We start from the raw sequence: 21,343 nt of genomic DNA, 5'->3' as shown, positions 1-21,343 counted from the left end.
CTAACTTAATTACACCTAACACTTCCTCCCTCGTAATGATGACTTGCTCTAGAGGGTTTACATACCTCTCCGAGACACCACCAATCAACATGTCCCTCTCCTTTGTGAATACCAATACAAAGTACTCATTAAGGATCTCACCCACTTCCTTTGGTTCTATGCATAATTTCCCTCCTTTGTACTTGAGTGGACCAACTCTTTCTCTCGCTACCCTCTTGTTCCTAACATATGTATATAAGGAATTTTGCTTCTGTTCACTATCCAGTGGCCATTGCTGGGAAGTGTGTCCAGGAATGGGCATAGGATGAGAACGGGATAGGGTTGTAATCACATCTGGAGTATTGTGTCCAGTTTTGAACTCCTTATTTAGAGTCATAGAGGTTTACAGCATGGAAACAGGCCCTTCAGCCCAACTTGTCCATGCCACCCCTTTTTTTTAACCACTAAGCTAGTCCCAATTGCCCGCGTTTGGCCCATATCCCTCTATACCCATCTTACCCATGTAACTGTCTAAACGCTTTTTAAAAGACAAAATTGTACCCGCCTCTACTGCTACCTCTGGCAGCTTGTTCCAGACACTCACCACCCTCTGTGTGAAAAAAATGCCACTCTGGATCCTTTTGTATCTCTCCCCACTCACCTTAAACCTATGCCCTCTAGTTTTAGACTCCCCTACCTTTGGGAAAAGATAATGAATATCTATCTGATCTATGCCACTCATTATTTTATAGACCTCTGTAAGATCACCCCTCACCCTCCTACGCTCCAGAGAAAAAAGTCCCAGTCTATCCAGCCACTCCTTATAACTCAAACCATCAAGGCCCAGTAGCATCCAAGTAAATCTTTTCTGCACTTTCTAGTTTAATAATATCCTTTCGAAAATAGGGTGATTTGAGGAAGGATGTGGCGGCATTGGAGGCAGTTCAGAGGAGGTTCACCAGGTTGATTCCGGGGATGAAAGGGTTGACGTATGAGGAGAGATTAACCAGTTTGGGCTTGTACTGACTGGAGTTTAGAAGGATGAGGGGGGATCTGATCGAGGTATAGAAAATTTTAAAAGGGATTGATAAAGTAAACGTAGGCCAAATATTTCCTCTCATGGGGCAATCTCGAACAAGAGGTCACAGGTATAGGTTGAGAGGCGGTAGATTTAAAACTGAGCTGAGGAGGAACTACTTCTCACAGAGGGGGGTGAATTTGTGGAACTCGCTGCCCCATCGCGCGGCGGAGTCTGAATCGTTGAATGGTTTCAAGGAGGAGATAGATATATTTCTGATTTAAAAAAGGGATAAGGGAATATGGGGAACAGGTGGGGTGGGTGGATTTGAGACCAGGGAGGGATCAGCCATGATCTGATTAAATGGTGGAGCAGGCTCGAAGGGCTGGATTTGCCTACTTCTGCTCCTAATTCCTATGTATCTATGTAGCTGAATAGCCTCTTAGTCCAAACCATCTTGACATATATGTGACAAACAGCAACTTGGATGGCTACATGTTACTGATAGACGTAGTTATAAGAAGAGGAGATGGAGGAAAGAAATAGTGAGGTTGAATTGCCTCAAATCTCTTTGAAAGGTTAAAACAAAATTGCACACTTTCAGTGGAACCAGTACAAGTTACAAATCATTGCAGATTGATACAATAGTTACATTAACATCCACTTCCAGTTTATACCAAGGTAAAATATGGCCGATCTATTATACAAGTTCTTCGTGGTAGCAAAGGCAGCTCCTCATCACAATATAGGATCTCCATAGCCACACAGCCACTCAATGGCAAGGTTATAATAATTGCCCTTCCCATCTTTATAGGCGCTGGTGACGATCCGTAGCCACCCAGACTCTCCCTGTGGGGGTGAGAGACAGGAACAAGAAATCAATCTTTTCAAATTATTCTTGTATCAATACTTGTAGAAGCTAAATATAAATTACCCAATGGGTCTGCGCTGTGGCGCAGAGTCTATGCAGAGTCTGCACGCTCTTGCCGTGTCTGTGTGGGTTTCCTCCGGGTGCTCCGGTTTCCTCCCACATTCTGAAAGGCGTGCGGGTTAGGTGCACTGGCCATGCTAAATTCTCCCTCAGTGTACCCGAGTGTGGCGACTAGGAGATTTTCACAGTAACTTCATTGCAGTGTTAATGTAAGCCGACTTGTGACATTAATAAATAAAAACTTTAACTGGACAGAGAATGCTTGCCATTAATAGGGGACACAACAAGTGAGAACAAACTAAACGTGAAGCACTTCTTTGGGAGACTATGGTGTGCACTGGCCCAAAATATCTTGGCTGGCTGCTGAATAATTAGCTGTGGCCAATGTTTACCTCTTAGTCAACGTCATTAGAACAGGCCATCTGGATATTTTCAAGTGGCAGTTCGTGGGAGGGAGTTTTCTGTACGCTAATTAGATGTTGTTTTTCTTACACTTCAATAATACTTCTTTGGCGAGAAAGTGCTTTGAGAATCCTGAGCTTTTGCAGGATGCGATATACAATCTGTTCTTTCAAAGGGAGGAGGACACGTGGAAAATGATATTAAGGAACATAAAGATTAGAGAATGAGAGATGCGATTCCACCAAGCTCAACCGGCAAAACATTCCAACAACTTTCTATTCATAATGCTTTAGCAATGACTTTTACTGGCTGGCTCACTGAAGAATCTGCTAGATGTACCAGTTGAATTAAAGTTGATTGAGTGGACAGCTTTCATGTTGCACTGTTGAGGAAAAGTACTCTCTCTCAACATTGTGTTTTAGAGGATAGCACAGTGGCACAGTGGTATGCACTGCTGCCTCACAGCGCCAGGGACCCGGGTTCAATTCCGGTCTTGGGTCACTGTCTGTGTGGAGTCTGCACATTCTCTTCGTGTCTGCGTGGGTTTCCTCCGGGTGCTCCAGTTTCCTCCCACACTCCAAAGATGTGCGAGTTAGGTTGATTGGCCATGATAAATTGCCCCTTAGTGTCCTAAGATGTGTAGGCGAGGGGAATTAGCAGGGTAAATTATGGGGGTAGGGCAGGGGGTTAGGCCTGGGTGAGATGCACTGTCAGAAACTTGGTGTAGACCTGATGGGCTGAATGGCCACCTTTTGCACTATAAGGACTCTATGATAGAGTTAGTGCCATTCTACACCCTAGCAATGACTGTAACACTGCATTCTGCACCCTCTCCTTTCCTTCTCCCCTATGTACTCGATAAACGGTATGCTTTATCTGTGTAGCGCGCAAGAAACAATACTTTTCACTGCATCACGGTACATGTGACAATAATAAACCAAAGCGGCACAGTGGTTCGCATTGCTGCCTCTCAGTGCCAGGGACCCGGGTTCGATTCCCAGCTTGGATCACTGTCTGTGCAGAGTCTGCACGTTCTCCCGTGTCTGCGTGGGTTTCCTCTGGGTGCTCCGGTTTCCTCCCACAGTCCAAAAGACATGCTGATTAGGTGCATTGGCCGTGCTAAATTCTCCTTCAGTGTACCCGAACAGGTGCCGGAGTGTGGCGACTAGGGGATTTTCACAGTAACTTCATTGCAGTGTTAATGTAAGCCTGCTTGTGAGTAATGAATAAATTTTGACTTTAACTTAACTTAAGTCAAATCAATATCTGCAAATGGCCTCTCTCTCCACTCTGCTTTGCAATGGCCTGAATCATTTTCTTCCAAATGAACTTAGTAAGCATGCAAATGCTTACCCTGCCCACATGGACCAGCAACACACTCACCCATGGTTCACCCCAAGAGTTGCGGACTGTCCAATACTCTGTCCCATCTTCAGTCACGCCCCAGCCTGCCACCGACACAATGTGATTGGGGATAGCCAGTGGCTCAAATTCTGCAAACACTCCTCCACGGTAAGCTTCCAGTTTCCTCGTTGCCATTATACCACAACTGGAACCCAAATAAAACACCGCGAGTTACTATTCCTGAGGGATTTTGGTCGAGTGGACGGATAAGGAGAAACTACTCTCCACTGACACAGCCTGAAGACAGGGATTTTTAAAAACGATTGGGAAAACAATCCAAGGGGAGAAAAGAAATGAGATTTATTTTCAATGCAGCAAGTTATTACAATCTAGAATACAACACCTGAAATGTTTGTGGGTACAATTCAATAATAACTTTCAGAAAAGAATCGGATAAATTCTTCAAACAAGAGAAATTAGAAGGACAAAAACAGACAAGTGGGATGAATTGGAAAGCCCTTTCCAAGAGCCAGCATGGATACAATGGGGTGAATGGCCTCTTTGGGTGCCAATGCTTCTCATGGAGTCATACAGGTTTACAGCATGGAAACAGGTCCTTCGGCCCAACTTGTCCACGCCGCCCTTTATTTCTAACCACTAAGCTAGTCCCAGTTGCCCGCATTTGGCCCATATCCCTCTCCCCCCATCTTACCCATGTAACTGTCTAAATGCTTTTTAAAAGACAAAATTATACCTGCCTCAAATACTATCTCTGGCAGCTTGTTCCAGTCATTCACTACCCTCTGTGAGAACAAATTGCCCCTCTGGACCCTTTTGTATCTCTCCCCTCTCACCTTAAACCTATGCCCTCTAGTTTTAGACTCCCCTACCTTTGGGAAAAGATATTGACTATCTAGCTGATCTATGATGAGGGGTGTAGCTTATGAGGAGAGATTAAACAGATTGGGTCTGTACTCGTTGGAGTTTAGAAGGATGAGGGGTGATCTTATAGAGACATATAAGATAATGAAGGGGCTGGATAGGGTAGAGGTGGAGAGATTCTTTCCACTTAGAAGGGAAACCAGAACTGGAGGGCACAGCCTCAAAATAAGGGGGGGCCGGTTCAGAACAGAGTTGAGGGGGAACTTCTTCTCTCAGAGGGTAGTGAATCTCTGGAATTCTCTGCCCATTGAAGTGGTGGAGGCTTCCTCGTTGAATATGTTTAAATCACGGGTAGATAGTTTTCTGATCGATAAGGGAATTAGGGGATATGGGGAGCAGGCGGGTAAGTGGAACTGATTCGCTTCAGATCAGCCATGATCTTGTTGAATGGCGGGGCAGGCTCAAAGGGCCAGATGGCCTACTCCTGCTCCTATTTCTTATGTTCTTATGTTCTTATGCCCCTCATATTTTATAGACCTCTATAAGATCACCCCTCAGCCTCCTACGCTCCAGAGAAAAAAGTCCCAGTCTATCCAGCCTCTCCTTATAACTTAAACCATCAATATTAAAAGATATGCCAAATTATTTTTAATCCAAATATCCTTCTTTTTCCACAAATATCAGCAAGCAGCCCAAGTGATGTCATTAGACTTCCTACTCTAATTTCTTTTGGCTTTTTCCACTATTTTGATCGGCCAAATGGATACGTAGGAGACTTTCTCAATGTTTCCATGCTTTGCTCAAATGCAGCAGGAAAGACAAAGGTCTGGTGTTAGTAACCATGGTGATGTCATGAGGCTTATTTTAATATTTGATAAAGAAATACTTTTGGGAAAATCACACATGATCCAATACAGTTTCATATTGTCATAGTCCCCCACTATCAACATCCTGGGGTTAACCATTGACCAGAAACTGAACTGGACCAGCCATATGAATACTATAGTTTCAAGAGTAGGTCGGAGGTTAAAAACCCTGTGGTGAATAACTCACCTAGAACATAAGAACTTAAGAACTAGGAGCAGGAGTAGGCCATCTGGCCCCTCGAGCCTGCTCCGCCATTTAATAAGATTATGGCTGATCTTTTTGTGGACTCAGCTCCACTTACCCGCCTGCTCGCCATAACCCTTAATTCCTTTACTGTTCAAAAATTTATCTATCCTTGCCTTAAAAACATTCAATGAGGTAGCCTCAACTGCTTCACTGGGCAGGGAATTCCACAGATTTACAACCCTTCGTGTGAAGAAGTTCCTCCTCAACTCAGTCCTAAATCTGCTTCCCCTTATTTTGAGGCTATGCCCCCTAGTTCTAGTTTCACCCGCCAGTGGAAACAACTTCCCTGCTTCTATCCTATCTATTCCCTTCATAATCTTATATGTTTCTATAAGATCTCCCCTCATTCTTCTGAATTCCAATAAGTATAGCCTCAGTCTACTCAGTCTCTCCTGATAAGCCAAACCTCTCAACTCCGGAATCAACCTAGTGAATCTCCTCTACACCTCCTGGCTCCTCAAAGCCTGTCCCTCTACAAGGCACAAGTCAGGATGGGTACAGTTCCAATAAAACTCCTACTCTGTCCAAGACCACAAGAAATTACAAAGGGTCGTGAACAAAGCCCAGTCCATCACTCACACCATCTCCCATTCTTTCTGGTTGTATCATAGCTTGGTATGGCTCCTGCTCTACCCAGGACCGCAAGGAACTACAAAAGGTCGTGAATGTAGCCCAATCCATCACGCAAACCAGCCTCCCATCCATTGACTCTGTCTACACTTCCCGCTGCCTCGGCAAAGCAGCCAGCATAATTAAGGACCCCACGCACCCTGGACATTCTCTCTTCCACCTCCTTCCGTCGGGAAAAAGATACAAAGGTCTGAGGTCACGTACCAACCAACTCAAGAACAGTTTCTTCCCTGCTGCTGTCAGACTTTAGAATGGACTTACCATATGTTAAACTGATCTTTCTCTACACCCTAGCTACGACTGTTTCACTACATTCTGCACTCTCTCCTTTCCTTCTCTATGAACGGTATGCTTTGCCTCTATAGAGTGCAAGAAACAATACTTTTCACTGTATACATGTGCCAATAATAAATCAAATCAAATAAAAAACTTCCTTTTCTTCTTCCCGACCTCATTCCCACCGTCCAAATGTTCAGACAAATAACCAGTACAGAAAAGTATATTAAAATGCAACAGGTTGGACAAACCAGTAACAAAGAAGCCCTTTACCTGATAGGCCCGTTGGTGTAAATTTCTGCCTTCATCTGCTCATGTCCTCTAATTTCACCATAATCCCCAACTTTCCACAAGGTATAGTTCTGGATCACATTGCAGACACCAAAGGTGCTGCACGTGCCACACTGGTTAAACGGCTTACACTCTACAGTAAAGGAATGTCACAGTCAAAGAGTGCAAGTCAGAATCTAAGCGAACAAACCTTCAATAAAAGCCAGAGATCCATAAATGATGGGTGCTCTGCCACTGGGCGCAGAAAGGCCACTGCTCCCACAAAGTTTGCTTTGCCTCGTCAATAGTGTAACTGTCTACACTATTTACCTACTCCCTAGCAACACCGGAGCTGGCAACTGCAGGCAGACCCAGAGCGATGGTTAAACTTGCTCCTGTCACAGACTGGCACTATTTGAAACTAACTACCCACGCAGCACTGTCATTGTTTGCTGCAGTTTCCCAGATTTAGTGGCAGTTCAGTCCAACTGAAGGCTTAAACTTCAGACTTTTCCAGCACTGTGCAGGAATCCACACCTGCACTGCAACACCTGTAACCTTTTAAAATAGCGTTTTCCCATTAATCTGACAGTCTGTGAATATGCCAGGAATTGCTTTGGGTCTGCATTATCTTATTGGTATTATTTTTATCTTTAACTTATTTCTTACATTGCTCTTATCGAATGTTGGAGCAATCTTTTTCTAATTGGAGGTTGGTCACCAGTGGTGTGCCCCAGGGATCTGTTCTGGGATCCTTGCTGTTTGTCATTTTCATAAATGACCTGGATGAGGAAGTGGAGGGATGGGTTGGTAAGTTTGCCGACGACACGAAGGTTGGTGGGGTTGTGGATAGTATGGAGGGATGTCAGAAGTTACAGAGGGACATAGATAGGATGCAAGACTGGGCGGAGAAGTGGCAGATGGACTTCAACCCAGATAAATGCGTCGTGGTCCATTTTGGTAGGACAAATGGGATGAAGGAGTACAATATAAAGGGAAAGACTCTTAGTATGGTAGAGGATCAGAAGGACCTTGGGGTCCGGGTCCATAGGACTCTGAAATCGGCCCCGCAGGGGGAGGAGGTGGTTAAGAAGGCATATGGTGTGCTGGCCTTTATCAATCGAGGGATTGAGTTTAGGAGTCCGGGGATAATGATGCAGCTATATAACACCCTCGTCAGACCCCACTTGGAGTACTGTGCTCAGTTCTGGTCGCCTCATTACAGGAAGGATGTGGAAAAGATTGAAAGGGTGCAGAGGAGATTTACAAGGATGTTGCCTGGATTGAGTGGCATGCCTTATGAGGATAGGCTGAGGGAGCTCGGTCTTTTCTCCTTGGAGAGACGAAGGATGAGAGGAGACCTAATAGAGGTGTATAGGATGTTGAGAGGCATAGATCGGGTGGACTCTCGGAGGCTTTTTCCCAGGGTGGAAATGGCTGCTACGAGAGGACACAGGTTTAAGGTGCTGGGGGGTAGGTACAGGGGAGATGTTAGGGGTAAGTGTTTCACACAGAGGGTGGTGGGCGAGTGGAATCGGCTGCCGTCAGGGGTGGTGGAGGCGAACTCAATCGGGTCTTTTAAGAGACTCCATGGAGCTTAATGGGATGGATGGTTATAGGTAGGTCTAGAAGCTAGGGATGTGTTCGGCACAACTTGTGGGCCGAAGGGCCTGTTTGTGCTGTAGTTTTTCTATGTTTCTAAGCTCGAAGGGCGGAATGGCCTACTCCTGCTCCAACAATTCACTTTGCTATGTAGTTATTAGCCTTGGCCACTAGGTGACACCACAGAGCACTTCTTTCACAGTTCTGACTTCCATGTTGAATGTTTGGTGTAGAAAGTGATTTATTTCAAATTTTAACTTTTTAAATGTATACTTTAAGGATATAAATGGCACTGAATGTTCTTATTTTCATATTTCATGTGATATTTGCACCCCAAATGTATGTTTACTCCCACAAATTTGTAACAATCTCAAACACCAGGCTCACTGGACAAGCCATTAATGTTATATTACTGTGATATAACCTCTTATATATTTCCCCACTTAATCCCGTGCATGAATTATTTACATGCTCACAGTTTGAGCTCAAATCCTGTTAACACGATTCCAAGATTTAATTACTAATTAAAAATTCTTTTCAGGCTTTACTATCTAATGTACTGACAATTGGCCACAAAAAGGTTTAAAGACGCACATTCAGTAGAATCATGGAATCGCTACAGTGCAGAAGGAGACCATTCAGCCCATCAAGTCTGCACTAAGTCTCCGAAAGAGCAATCCATCCAGGCCAGCCCTATCCCCATAACAATGGCCAATCCACCTAACCTGCACATCCTTGGGCCACTAAGGGGCAATTCACAATGGCTAATCCCCATGACCTACACATCTTTGGACACTAAGGGGCAATTTAGCATGGCCAATCCATCTAACCTGCACATCTTTGGACTGTGGGAGGAAACCGGAGCACCCGAAGGAAACTCATGCAGACACGGAGAACGTGCAGACTCCAAACAGACAGTCACCCGATGCCAGAATTGAACCCGAGTCCTTGGCGCTGTGAGGCAGCAGTTCTAACCACTGTGCTGCCATGCCGCGTGTTTGCATTGTGATGGGAGATTGGTAAAGGTTAACATAATCTTAAGTAGTTGATGTATTCAGTGAACCAAACTTAATTCTTCATTAATTCTGAGGTGTAGACTGGGTTGTTCTTCAGCGAAGATTAAAGGTAAAGAGGTTCCTTTCTGGTGCATTTGATGAATATTCTTGCTGGAGCATCACTTCTTACACAGGGAAAGAGGTCTGCTAGAGATGTTGACAATTGTAAGTAGCCTGGACAAGGTATATAGGGATGGAGTGTTGGTTGGTAAGCCCATAACCAAGAGAATATTAATTTAAGACCATCACTAAAAGAATGAGAGGAGGGATTAGAAATAATCGGGGAAAACCGTACCAAAAACAGTGGGAAAAACAGAATTCATGGTAACTTCTGACAGGGAGTGCATAAAAATTTGAAAGAGGAAAGAAAAAATAGGGGAAAAACGATTAGGGCAGGAAAATGGGATGTGTAAACTATTCCTTTCAGAGAGCTAGCACAGACATGATGGGCCAAATGGCTTGTTGCCGTGCTATAAAGCTCTATGTGGGTGAGTTTCAGCTTGAGTGGGGCTGAAAATCCACCCACGGCCCAAAGGTAGAATTGCATTGCAATCACAAAGAGGTGATTGAGTGAGGTAGGAGTAGAGGGATACATTGATCGAGTTAGATGAAGCAGGGTGCGAGGAGGTTCATTTGGAGGATCAACACCAGCATGGACCAGTTGGGCTGAATGGCCTATTGCTGAACTGTAGACTCTGTGTACTTCGATGTGACATTGATATGGCCTCTCTTAGTTTGCAGGTGGGACGAAGGGATGACTTGCAAAAAGGTAACCTGTCCCAGGGTTCAAGAAAGGCTACAATGAGGCATAAAAGTAATACTAAGACTTGATACAGTGACACAGTGGTTAGCACTGTTGCCTCATATTGCCAGGGACCCGGGTTCAATTCTTGCCTCGGGTGACTGCCTGTGCAGAGTTTGCACATTGTCCCCGTGTCTGCATGGGTTTCCTCCGCGTGCTCCAGTTTCCTCCCACACTCCAAAGATATGCGGGTTGTGTTGATTGGCCATGATAAATTGCCCCTAAATGTCAGGTGGGTTAAGAGGGTAAATACATTTGGGGTTATGGGGATAGGACAGGACCTTGGTGGGATTGTTGTCAGTGCATATCGATGGGCCAAATGGCCTCCTTCTGCACTGTAGATTCTATGATTCTATGACATTAAATCTATTTAAAAGTATTTGTGAACACACAAAGGAAGTTCAGGTCTTAGAGTTAAGAGGGGAACGTACCTTGGTTCTTAGCCTGGTAGTTGTTGCAAGTTTCATCTGGAATTCCGTTATCGTGAGCGTAACTCCAAGCCGCCAAATGGTCTCCCCCAAAGCAAGAACCAGAATGGCCACAGTCTAGAACATTCTGGACAGACAGGTACGCAGATGGCCAAGCGCCCTTCCTCTTGATGTTTATACGATCTGCGGACACCAAATAAAAGCAAACTCCTGCATCCCGAAACCTTCTCCAAAGACACTACATCACTGACTACATTTCCAAAAATACTTCACTGGCTCTAAAGCACTTTGGGACTAATCAGGGTTGTGAAATACATAGAAACATAGAAACTAGAAGCAGGAGGAGGCCATTCGGCCCTCCGAGCCTGCTTCACCATTCATTTTGATCATGGCCGATCATCAAATTCAATATCCCTTCCCCCCCCCTTCCCCCCATATCCCTTGATCCCTTCAGCCCCAAGAGCTACATCTAATTTCTTCTTGAAATCACACAACGTTTTGGCCTCAACTACATTCTGTGGTGGTGAATTCCACACATTCCTCACCCTCTGGCTATACACATTCAAGCCTTTCTTTTATTAATGTATAATATTGAGTATTTAATCTCCTGGATCAGATAACAGAGGAACATCAGAGTATGTTGTGCAAGATAACCAGAGTGAAACACATTGCTATTGGCTGTGTGAAATGTAGTGCAGTGTAAATCTCAAACCCAATCTACAGCATCTCAATCTTCACAAAATGTAACTCCCATCAACCAGGGTAAAGATAAATGGAAAACTGCTTGAAACTTGTGTCCCCCAATTTCTCTCCGACCATCAAATGATCCAGTTTCACCACCCACCCTTCCAGTTGGCTTGTCTTGTAACTACCATCATGTCACAGTTCAACGTGAGCTTACAGAGCAACTCCTTGTGCATTGATTATAGAAGCATAGAAAATAGGATCAGGAGGAGGCCATTTGGCCCTTCGAGCCTGTTCCACCAGTCAATATGTGAGGCAGCAGTGCTAACCACTGTGCCACTGCACTGCCCACTGTCCTAAACCATCTACCCTGTATCCTCAGACATGAACCCTGGTTCTGGACACCCCCAACATCAGGAATATCCTTCCTGCATCTACACTGCCCAGTCCTGTTAGAATTTTATAGGTTTCTATGAGATTCCCCCCTCATTCTTCTGCACTCCAGCAAACAAAGTTTAAAGTTACTTGCCTCAGTGCCACTCCATTTTGCCTTGCACCATCCTCCCTTTTTTCATTTAATTCCTCCTGCTTTCCACCTTATCATAGACCTTTTCTCCCCCACCTTCTCCCTGCCTCTGTGGTCGCTGCAAAAGAAAACTTGCTCACGATTTCTAACTCTTCCCACTTCTGGTCAACAACACGAAATGTTAACACTGTTTCTCTCTCCGCAGATCTCCAGATATCGCTGACTTCAATACTTATTGAGGAGAGCAGGGCAGGAGAACAGATATTGGGAATGAGCTTCAACCCACCTGCGAGTGCGCTAGTTGTCCCCATAGCCCAGCACGAGCCACAGTATTGGGGAATATGCTGGTTACGGGTGACACTGACGTAGTTCTTGTTATTCACGTACCGCCAATCCCAAACCTTTGGCAAATCAGAGACGTTCAGGTATTCATGAGGTCGAGGATAAGTCCTGGAAAGAGAGATATTTGACACCAGGAAGCATGGAATCCAGAGAGGCCATTCGGCTGTACAAAGCTCCTGGTGTACCAGGCAGCTTCAATGGCAGCTGTGGCTCAGTTGGTAACACTCGCCTTAGTTACAAGGGTTCCTGGATTCAGTCCCAGTCCAGGGCCTGAGATCAAAAATCAAGGCTGACACCCCCAGCACAGAACATGTGAGTTAGGAGGAGTAGGCCACTCAGCCCCTCCAGCCTCCCTCTCCCATTCAGTAAATTCATGGGCCGACAGCATCTGTGGAGAGAGAATAAAGCCAACTTTTCGAGTCAGGAAGACCCTTCGTCTGAGCTGAAGGCAAGGAAAATCGGACAAGATTTACACTATGAGGGTGGGGGCGAGGATTGCTGTAATTCCTAGAATCCTTACAGTGCAGAAGGAGGCCATTCAGCCCATCGAGTCTGCACCAACCCTCTAACAGAGCAGCTTACCCAGGCCTTCTTCCCCACCCTATCCCCCATAACACCACATACTTACCCTGCTAATCTACCTAACCTGCTCATCTTTGGACACTTAGGGACAATCGAGCATGGCCAATCCACCTAACTTGCACATCTTAGGAGTATGGGAGGGAACCAGAGCACCCGGAGGAAACCCACGCAGACACGGGGAGAATGTGCAAACTCCGCACAGACAGTCACCCGAGCCGGGAATCGAACCCAGGTCCCTAGGGCTATGAGGCAGCAGTGCTACCCACTGTGCCACCATGCCACCCAAAATTGATGGGAATGGCATCGACCAGAAGTCAAAGGGAATGTAAATGGTGATGATAAAGGCCAGGAATGGTGCCAAGAGCGTCCATTAAGAGATCAAAATGTGTAAATGGCAGAAAAAAGGTGCAAGAGTGTCGGAAGGGGGAGGGAAACAAGATGGAAAGCGAGATTTTAGAAGCGAAAAAATAAAAAGTAATAAAAATGGATTAATGAGATGAAAATAAGAAATGAAATAAAGTAAATGGAAATTGAAATGGAGTGGAGGTGGAGGATGAGGTTCATGCCCTGAAGTTGTTGAACTCAGTGTTCAGTCCAGAAGACTGGAAAATGTCCAATCGGATGATGATAATTTCCCAGTGTCCTGATCACAATTCCTCCTTTAACAATGAAAACCAGGCTATTCAACCATGAAGTGGGTGGCACGGTGGCACAGTGGTTAGCAATGCTGTCTCACAGCGCCAGGGACCCGGGTTCAATTCTGGCCTCAGGTCACTATCTGTGTGCAGTTTGCACATTCTCCCCGGGTCTGCGTGGGTTTCCTCCGGGTGCTCCAGTTTCCCCCCCACAGTCCAAAGATGTGCGGGTTAGGTTGATTGGCCATGCCAAATTGGGGGATTAGCAGGGATTACGGGAATTGGACCTGGGTGGGAGTGTGGTCGGTGCAGACTCGATGGGCCGAATGGCCTCCTTCTGCACTGTCGGGATTCTATGGATTCTATGAAGCTAATTGCTGTTTTGTCTAACACAGTGCGATGTTTCCTACATTACAACAGTGATTGCGCCCCAGGAATACTGCATTGGCTGTAAAACACTTCTGGTCGCAGTGAGGATGTGGAAGACACTAGATAAAGGCAAATTCTTCCCTTGACCCAGGTTGGTCCACTGAGGCAGAAAACAATTTTGCAAATCTGAAAAATGCCTTGTGCCGAACTCTCCAAATATTCTCTAACTTTCAAAAGTCATACTGATGAATCAAATGGGATATCGGAGTTTTGGTTAGCCAGTGTAGTGACCTAGGGAAGTACAACCAGTGCTTTATGTAACTCACAAAGCACCACCATCAAGGATAGTTTATTTCCATAGCAGATGAGTTTTATTCAAGCTACATGTGTGGACTACTTGATTCACCATCTAGATTGAGCTTTTTGTTGAAGAGGTGATAAATTGATGAGGGAAGGGCTGTGGATGCAGTTTATATGGACTTAGTAAAGCGTTTGACAAGGTCCCACATGGCAGACATGTACAAATACTAAAATCACATGGGATTCAGGGTGGATTGGCTAGATGGATACAGAACTGACTTGGTCATAGAAGACAGAGAGTAGTGGCCACAGTAAGAAGTCTCACAACACCAAGCCAAAATCCAACAGGTTTATTTTGAATCACGAGCTTTTGGAACGCAGTTCCTTCATCGGGTGACTCACTGATGAAGGAGCAGCGCTCTGAAAGCTGATGATATTAAATAAACCTGTTGGACTTTAACCTGGTGCTGTGAGACTTCTTACTGTGCCCACCCCAGTCCCAGCCAGCATCGCCACATCAGAGAGTAGAGGTGGAAGGGTATTTTTCAGAATGGAGATCTGTAGCTGGTGGAGTTCCGCAGGGATCAGTGCCGGGATCTCTGTTGTTTGTAGTATATATAAATGATCTGGAAGAAAATGTGGGTGGTCTGATTAGTAAGTTTGCGGATGACACAAAGACTGGTCGAATTGTTGATAGTGCCAGGGATTGTCAAAGGATACAACAGGATATAGATAGATTGGAGACTTGGGCACAGAAATGACAGATGGAATTTGATCTGGACAATGCAAGGTGATGCATTTTGGAGGATCAAATTTAGGTGTGAATTATACTGTAAATGGCAGAACCCTTAGGAACATTAACATACAGAGGGATCTGGGCGTGCAGGTCCACAGTTCCCTAAAAGTGGCAATACAAGTGGCTAAGGTGATTAAGAAGGCATAAGGCATGCTTGCCTTCATCAGCCGGGGCATTGAGTATAAGAGTTGGGAAATCATGTTGCAGCGATATAAAACCTTGGTTAGACTGCATTTGGAGTATTGCGTGCAGTTCTGGTCACCACATTATCAGAAGGACATGGAAGCTTCAGAGAGAGTGCAAAGAAGATTCACCAGGATGTTGCCTGGTCTCAAGGGTGTTGGCTATGAGCAGAAGGTGAATAAACTAGGATTGTTTTCACTGGAAAGACGGAGGCTGAGGGGAAACCTGATAAAGGCAGAGACAGGGTGGATAGTTAGAAGCTTTTTCCCAGAGTGGAAGTGTCAATTACAAGGGGGCACAGGTTCAAGGTGAGAGGGGGATAGTTTAAGGGAGATGTGCGGGGAAGTTTTTCACACAGAGAGTGGTGGGTACCTGGAACGCGCTGCCAGAGGTGGTGGAAGAAAACACATTAGTAACATTTAAGAGGCATCTGGATGAGTCCATGAATAGGGAGGGGAATAGAGGGAATACTGAGTAAAGGCTGAAGGTTTTTCTTTTAGTTTAGTTAGGGCATCATGGACTCGGGCTTGGAGGGCCGAAGGGCCTGTTCCTGTGCTGTACTGTTCTTTGACCTTTGTTCTTTGTTCTACATTTGGTGATATAGAAATGCATTTGTTGGTCACAATCCCTTGAATACTTGACGTGGAAAAAATCTATTATTATAAATTAATTAATTTTGGATAATGGAGGGGAATGGGTGAGATTAGAAAGGCACATGGGTGTGCTCGGGCTGGCATGGACAAGAGGGGTCGAATGGCCTCCTTCTGCGCTGTAACTTTTCCCATAGCTCTAATTGGATCATTCTTTCAAACAACCGGCACAGGCACAGTGGGCCAAATGGTCTCTCTGTCATCATTCTGGGATTTCCTTATATGATTATAGTTGACATGAAAGTGGATTTCTGTTGTAATGAAGTTTTCTCCTTCGAGGATTGCGGCTGTTAGAACAGGAATGTTAATTCATTGTCATTTGAGGAATAAGTACAGTTCTGATCTTCACAAGCATCACATCAGTGAACGCTCATACAGTCCAAACTTGTGGCCTGTTGGTCTTGGTTGCCCTCTCTTCAAAACAAGAGTTCAAAGCCAACTATAGTTACAAAAAAAACAGCCATTTCCGAGTAAAACTCCGGGTTTGAGGAGTGCAAGCTCCTCAAACTGCAGCTTTAGAGAGAGCAAGGCTTTCAGGGAAAAGCTGAGGGATTAGTCTAGGGAATATTATATTGGAATCTGAACATCAGTAATGAAAATCCAAACAAGCCAGAGCAACCAAGGGCATTTCGGTGATTGAATCTATTCACCAGCGGCACGGCAGCACAGTGGTTAGCACTGCTGCCTCACAGCGCCAGGGACCCGGGTTCAATTCCCGGCTTGGGTCACCGTGAATCCTACAGTGCGGAAGGAGGCCATTCAGCCCATCGAGTCTGCACCGACCGCAATCCCACCCAGGTCCTATACCCATAACTCCAAGCATTTACCCTAGCTAGTCCCCCTGTCACTAAGGGTCAATTTAGCATGGCCAATCCACCTAACCTGCACATCTTTGGACTGTGAGAGGAAACTGGAGGAAACCCACGCAGACACGGGGAGAATGTGCAAACTCCACACAGACAGTGACCCAAGCCGAGAATCAAACCCGGGTCCCTGGCCCTGTGAGGGAGCAGTGCTAACCACTGTGCCACCATGCTGCCCTGTCTGTGCAGAGTCTGCACGTTCTCCCTGTGTCTGTGGGGGTTTCCTCCGGGTGCTCGGGTTTCCTCCACAGTCCGAAAGACGTGCTGGTTAGGTGGATTGACCATACTAAATTCTCCCTCAGTGTACCCGAACAGGAGTGTGGCGACTAGGGGATTTTCACAATAACTTCATTGCATTGTTAATGTAAGCCTTACTTGTGGCACTAAGACATAAACATTGAGCGACTTTGTATTTGATGATCTACCGTTTCACTAGCTTCATGGGAAAGGAATCACACTATCGGAGTTTCATTCAGCACAGAAGGAGGCCATTTGCTGCACGCTTTCGCGACGATGGCTCTTTGTCCCACTCTTTATTTTTCCCTGTAAGATAAACGTGTTTGATCCTTCATTACAAAAGTGGTCAAGAAAAATATCTTTTTGCTTGGCAGCCTTCAGACTCCTGAGCTGACGGTTTGTGACTCGGTGGTCAGCTCTGCTAAACATCAAAATAAGCAAAATGCTGTGGATGCTGGAATGTGAAACAAGGACAGAGGGAGGCCCGAACATCTCAGCAGGTCAGTCAGCACCTATCAGGAGAAACATTTCCAGGCCCTGGACTCTTTATCAGAACTGGAGGGAGGAAGAATGTGTTAGAGCTGTCGAGTGGATGAAGGAGTGATGGAGAAGGTGAGTGAGTGGTTACGTAATTGAGTGAGTCAATGAATGACTAGGGAATGAATGACTACTGAGTGGGTGCGTGGTGAATTGAATGACTGATTGAGTGGATGGGAGTGAGGGAATCATAGAATCCCTACAGTGCAGGAGGAGGCCATTCGGCCCATCGAGTCTGTACCGACCATAATCCCACCCAGGCCCTATTCCCAGAACCCCACATATCTATCCTGCTAATCCCCCTGACACCAGGATCAATTTAGCATGGCCAATCAACCTAACCCGCACAGCTTTCAGACTCTGGGAGGAAACCAGAGCATCCGGAGGAAACCCACACAGACACAGGGAGAAAGTGCAGACTCCGCACAGACAGTGACCCAAGGCCGGAATTGAACCCGGGTCCCTGGCGCTGTGAGGCAGCAGCGCTAACCACTGTGCCACCCTAATGAGTGTGATTGACTGATTGTGTTTAAGGGATTAGCTATTGAAAATCATGAGGTGTCTGGACAGAGCAGATAGAGAGAAACTATTCCCACTCGTGAAAGGGTCAAGAGGGGGCATAGATTTAAATTAGTGAAATAATGCAACGATACTGTGCCTTTAAGAAATGTGTTCATTTCATGTTTCTTGTGAGGGGTATGTTTAAAATTCAGCTGTTTTACACGGTGCCAATTTGTCTGCAAAACAGGGAGCTCATTTGCTGAGCATGCAGGCTAATGATTGATTTTAGCTGGGGATGTGTTTGATTTTAATCTGAGTTAATGCACTTTTGTTTATTTGGTTTTCCCCCGGGGTTTCAGAGTAGGGTTTTGATTAGGTTGATTGACAGAGTCATGTGCTTAAGGGGAGTTAAGCTTACAGGGAAAAGCAGGCTGTTACTGCTGGGTTCTGAAAGTAGCAAGAGGTCTCTCTCTCTCTCTGGCGGTTGCTGTTTGGGACCTGCTAGGAGAAATAGGCCTCTCTGTCTGTCTCTCCAGAGGTGTTCTGGAGGCTCGGGAAATGGCAGCTCAAGCCAAAGCACCTGTGTTGCTAACTGATTTTGAAGAGGAGTTTAAGTCTATAAGAGGAATATTGCTTGAATTGGAACCAATAGAAATAGGTTAGCAGTTAAAAATTGTATCTTGTCATGTTTAAGTATTTCAATTGGTAAAAGTTAAGCTAATTAATTCGTTATAGTTAAACTATATTGTTAAATAAAATTTGTTTTGATAAAAGCTTCCTAGTGTGTCAATAGAATCATACTTGGAGTGAAATACTTTATCCTCACACTAATGCCAAGGTAGAAAAACTGTTGGGGTCTAGTCGGGCTTCACAACAAACTTTGGGGTTTCTGATCTGGTCCCTAACAAGAAGCAAAAGTAACACAAGGAGAAATGTTTTCAAAAGTAAGATCTGAAATACGTGGCCTGAGTGTGTAGTGGGGGCTGGTTCAGTTGAAGCATTCAAATAAGAATGAGACTGTTATATGAAAAGGAAATATGTTCAGCATTGTGGAGAGAGACAGGAGAATGGTACTGAGTAAGTTGCTCATCCAGAGCAGATATGATGGGTCAAACGTGCCCTGTAATAATTCTGTGATTCTGATAATAATTCTGTGATTCTGGTGTGGCACGGTGACACAGTGGTTAGCACTGCTGCCTCACAGCGCCCGCGACCCGGATTCGATTCCCGCCTTGGGTCACTGTCTGCGCGGAGTCTGCACTTTCTCCCCGTGTCTGCGTGGGTTTCCTCCGGGTGCTCCGGTTTCCTCCCACAGTCCAAAGATGTGCGGGTTGGGTGAATTGGCCATGCTAAATTGCCTCGTAGTGTCAGGGGGATTAGCAAGGTAAATGCATGGTGTTCTGGGGACAGGGTCTGGGTGGGATTGTGGTTGGTGCAGACTCAATGGGATGAATGGCCTCCTTCTGTACTGTCGGATTCTATGATTCTATGATAAACCAGGTGATGGAGTGAGAGTGTGATTGTGTTTGAGTGAGTGAGAGTGAGTGAGTGTGCTTATGTTTGAGTGAATGAGTGTGGCTGTGTTTGAGTGTTTAAATGAGTGTGTGAGTGAGTGTTTAAATGAGTGTTCGAATGAGAGTGAGTGTTTTGTGTGAGAGTGTGATTGTGTTCGAGTGAATTTTGTGTGTGAGTGTGATTGTGTTTGAGTGAGTGAGTTTTGTGTGAGTGAGTGTGATTGTGTTTGAGTGAGTGAGTGTTTTGTGAGGGTATTTAAATGAGTGTTTGAGTGAGTGTTTAAATGAGTGAGTGTTTAAATGAGTGAGTGTTTAAATGAGTGAGTGTTTAGATGTGTTTTGTGAGAGTGTTTAAATGAATGAGTGAATGTTTAAATGAGTGTTTGAATGAGTGAGTGTTTGAGTGAGTGAGTAAATGAGTGAATGAATGTTTAAATGAGTGACTGCGTGAGTGTTTAAATGAGTGAGTGTTTAAATGAATGTGTTTAAATGAGTGAGGAGTGAGAGTGTTTAAATGAGTGAGTGTTTTGTGTGTGAATGAGTGTGATTGTGTTTGAGTGAGTTTTGTGTGAGTGAGTGTGGTTGTGTTTGAGTGAGTGAGTTTTGTGTGAGTGTGATTGTGTTTGAGTGAGTGAATGTTTTGAGGGTATTTAAATGAGTGTTTGAGTAAGTGTTTAAATGAGTGAGTGTTTAAATGAGTATTTGAGTGAGCGAGTGTTTAAATGAGTGCTTGAGTGAGTGTTTAGATGAGTGAGTGTTTAGATGAGTGAGTGAGTGTTTTGTGAGAGGGTGTTTAAATGAGTGAGTGAGTGTTTAAATGAGTATTTGAGTGCTTGAGTGAGTGAGTGTTTAGATGAGTGAGTGTTTAAATGAGTGAGGAGTGAGTGAGTGTTTTGTGAGAATGAGTGAGTGAGTGAGTGAGTGCTCCCCGGGCACATTTCTCCCTCTGCACTGGGATAGAACTTTGCCCAGCTGAAGCTGGAACTCTCCCAGGTGCTGAGGCCGGGCTCGGTGAGTTATTAAACAGTCCTTATTAACCCGCCTTTCCGACTCAATAATAGACTGGGGCCCTAAGAGTTACTATCCGGAGCTTCTCTGGCGACAGGGTTCCGCCTTCAGTGAACCCTGGGCTCAGTGAGCACAGTCCCGGTCCTTACAAAGCAGCATTTTAACCAATGCAACCCTCCCCTGTCCTCAGCTACAACTATGCGTTTCATTGAGTGTCCTTACTTGACGCTGCGGACTCTGCCGGTGGCTGCCAGCGGTTTGTAACATGGTAGATCAGGGTTGAAGTATCGTCCCGCTGCCCCAAAGGACAGACAGGACAGAAAGAGACACTGGCAGAGATACTGCCCCCATTCAGCCGCCATAGTCTTCCTGCAAGAGGGGAGGAGGGAGGGAGGAAATCACATGAGAATTCTGCTGATCAGCTGTTGGTGGAGAAGAAGATTTGGAACTAAGCCCAGGGTCTGCTGGTCCAGTGATCAAACTGATAAAACTGCTGATGACTTGGAAGTTAATTAAATATATGGGTAGCACAGTGGTTGGCACTGCTGCCTCACAGCGCCAGGGACCTGGGTTTGATTCCCAGCTTGGGTCACTGTCTGTGTAGAGTTTGTACCGTGCTTGCGTGGGTTTCCTCCGGGTGCTCCGGTTTCATCCCACAGTCCAAAAGACGTGCTGGTTAGGCGGATTGGCCATGGTAAATTGCCCCTTAGTGTCCAAAGATGTGTCGGTTAGGTGGAATGGCCATGCTAAATTGCCCCTTAATGTCTAATGATGTGTTGGTTAGGTGGAATGGCCATGATAAACTGCCCCAAAGTTGTGCTGGTTAAGTGAATTAGACTTGCCAAATTGCCCCTAAGTGTCCAAAGGTGTGTAGATGAGGTGGA

The 21,343-nt window shown here is 45.3% G+C and overlaps 1 protein-coding gene across 1 annotated transcript; it reads right to left on the bottom strand.

Annotated features, from left to right (window-relative positions):
* Window positions 1–1,528: 1,528 nt before the first annotated feature.
* On the bottom strand, window positions 1,529–20,833 carry LOC144496058 (cathepsin Z-like). Its single transcript, XM_078217015.1, has 6 exons — window positions 20,682–20,833; window positions 12,229–12,392; window positions 10,736–10,915; window positions 6,849–6,999; window positions 3,714–3,879; window positions 1,529–1,846 (listed from the first exon to the last, which is right to left on the bottom strand). The coding sequence occupies exons 1-6, from the start codon at window positions 20,819–20,821 to the stop codon at window positions 1,736–1,738; spliced, it is 912 nt and encodes a 303-aa protein (XP_078073141.1). The 5' UTR covers window positions 20,822–20,833; the 3' UTR covers window positions 1,529–1,735.
* Between the last annotated feature and the right edge of the window lie 510 nt (window positions 20,834–21,343).

The sequence above is a fragment of the Mustelus asterias genome, chromosome 7 (genome assembly GCF_964213995.1).
Source record: "Mustelus asterias chromosome 7, sMusAst1.hap1.1, whole genome shotgun sequence".
Lineage (NCBI taxonomy): Eukaryota > Metazoa > Chordata > Chondrichthyes > Carcharhiniformes > Triakidae > Mustelus > Mustelus asterias.
Note: the sequence above shows the minus strand (reverse complement) of the source record. Positions and strands in the feature narration are given on the sequence as shown.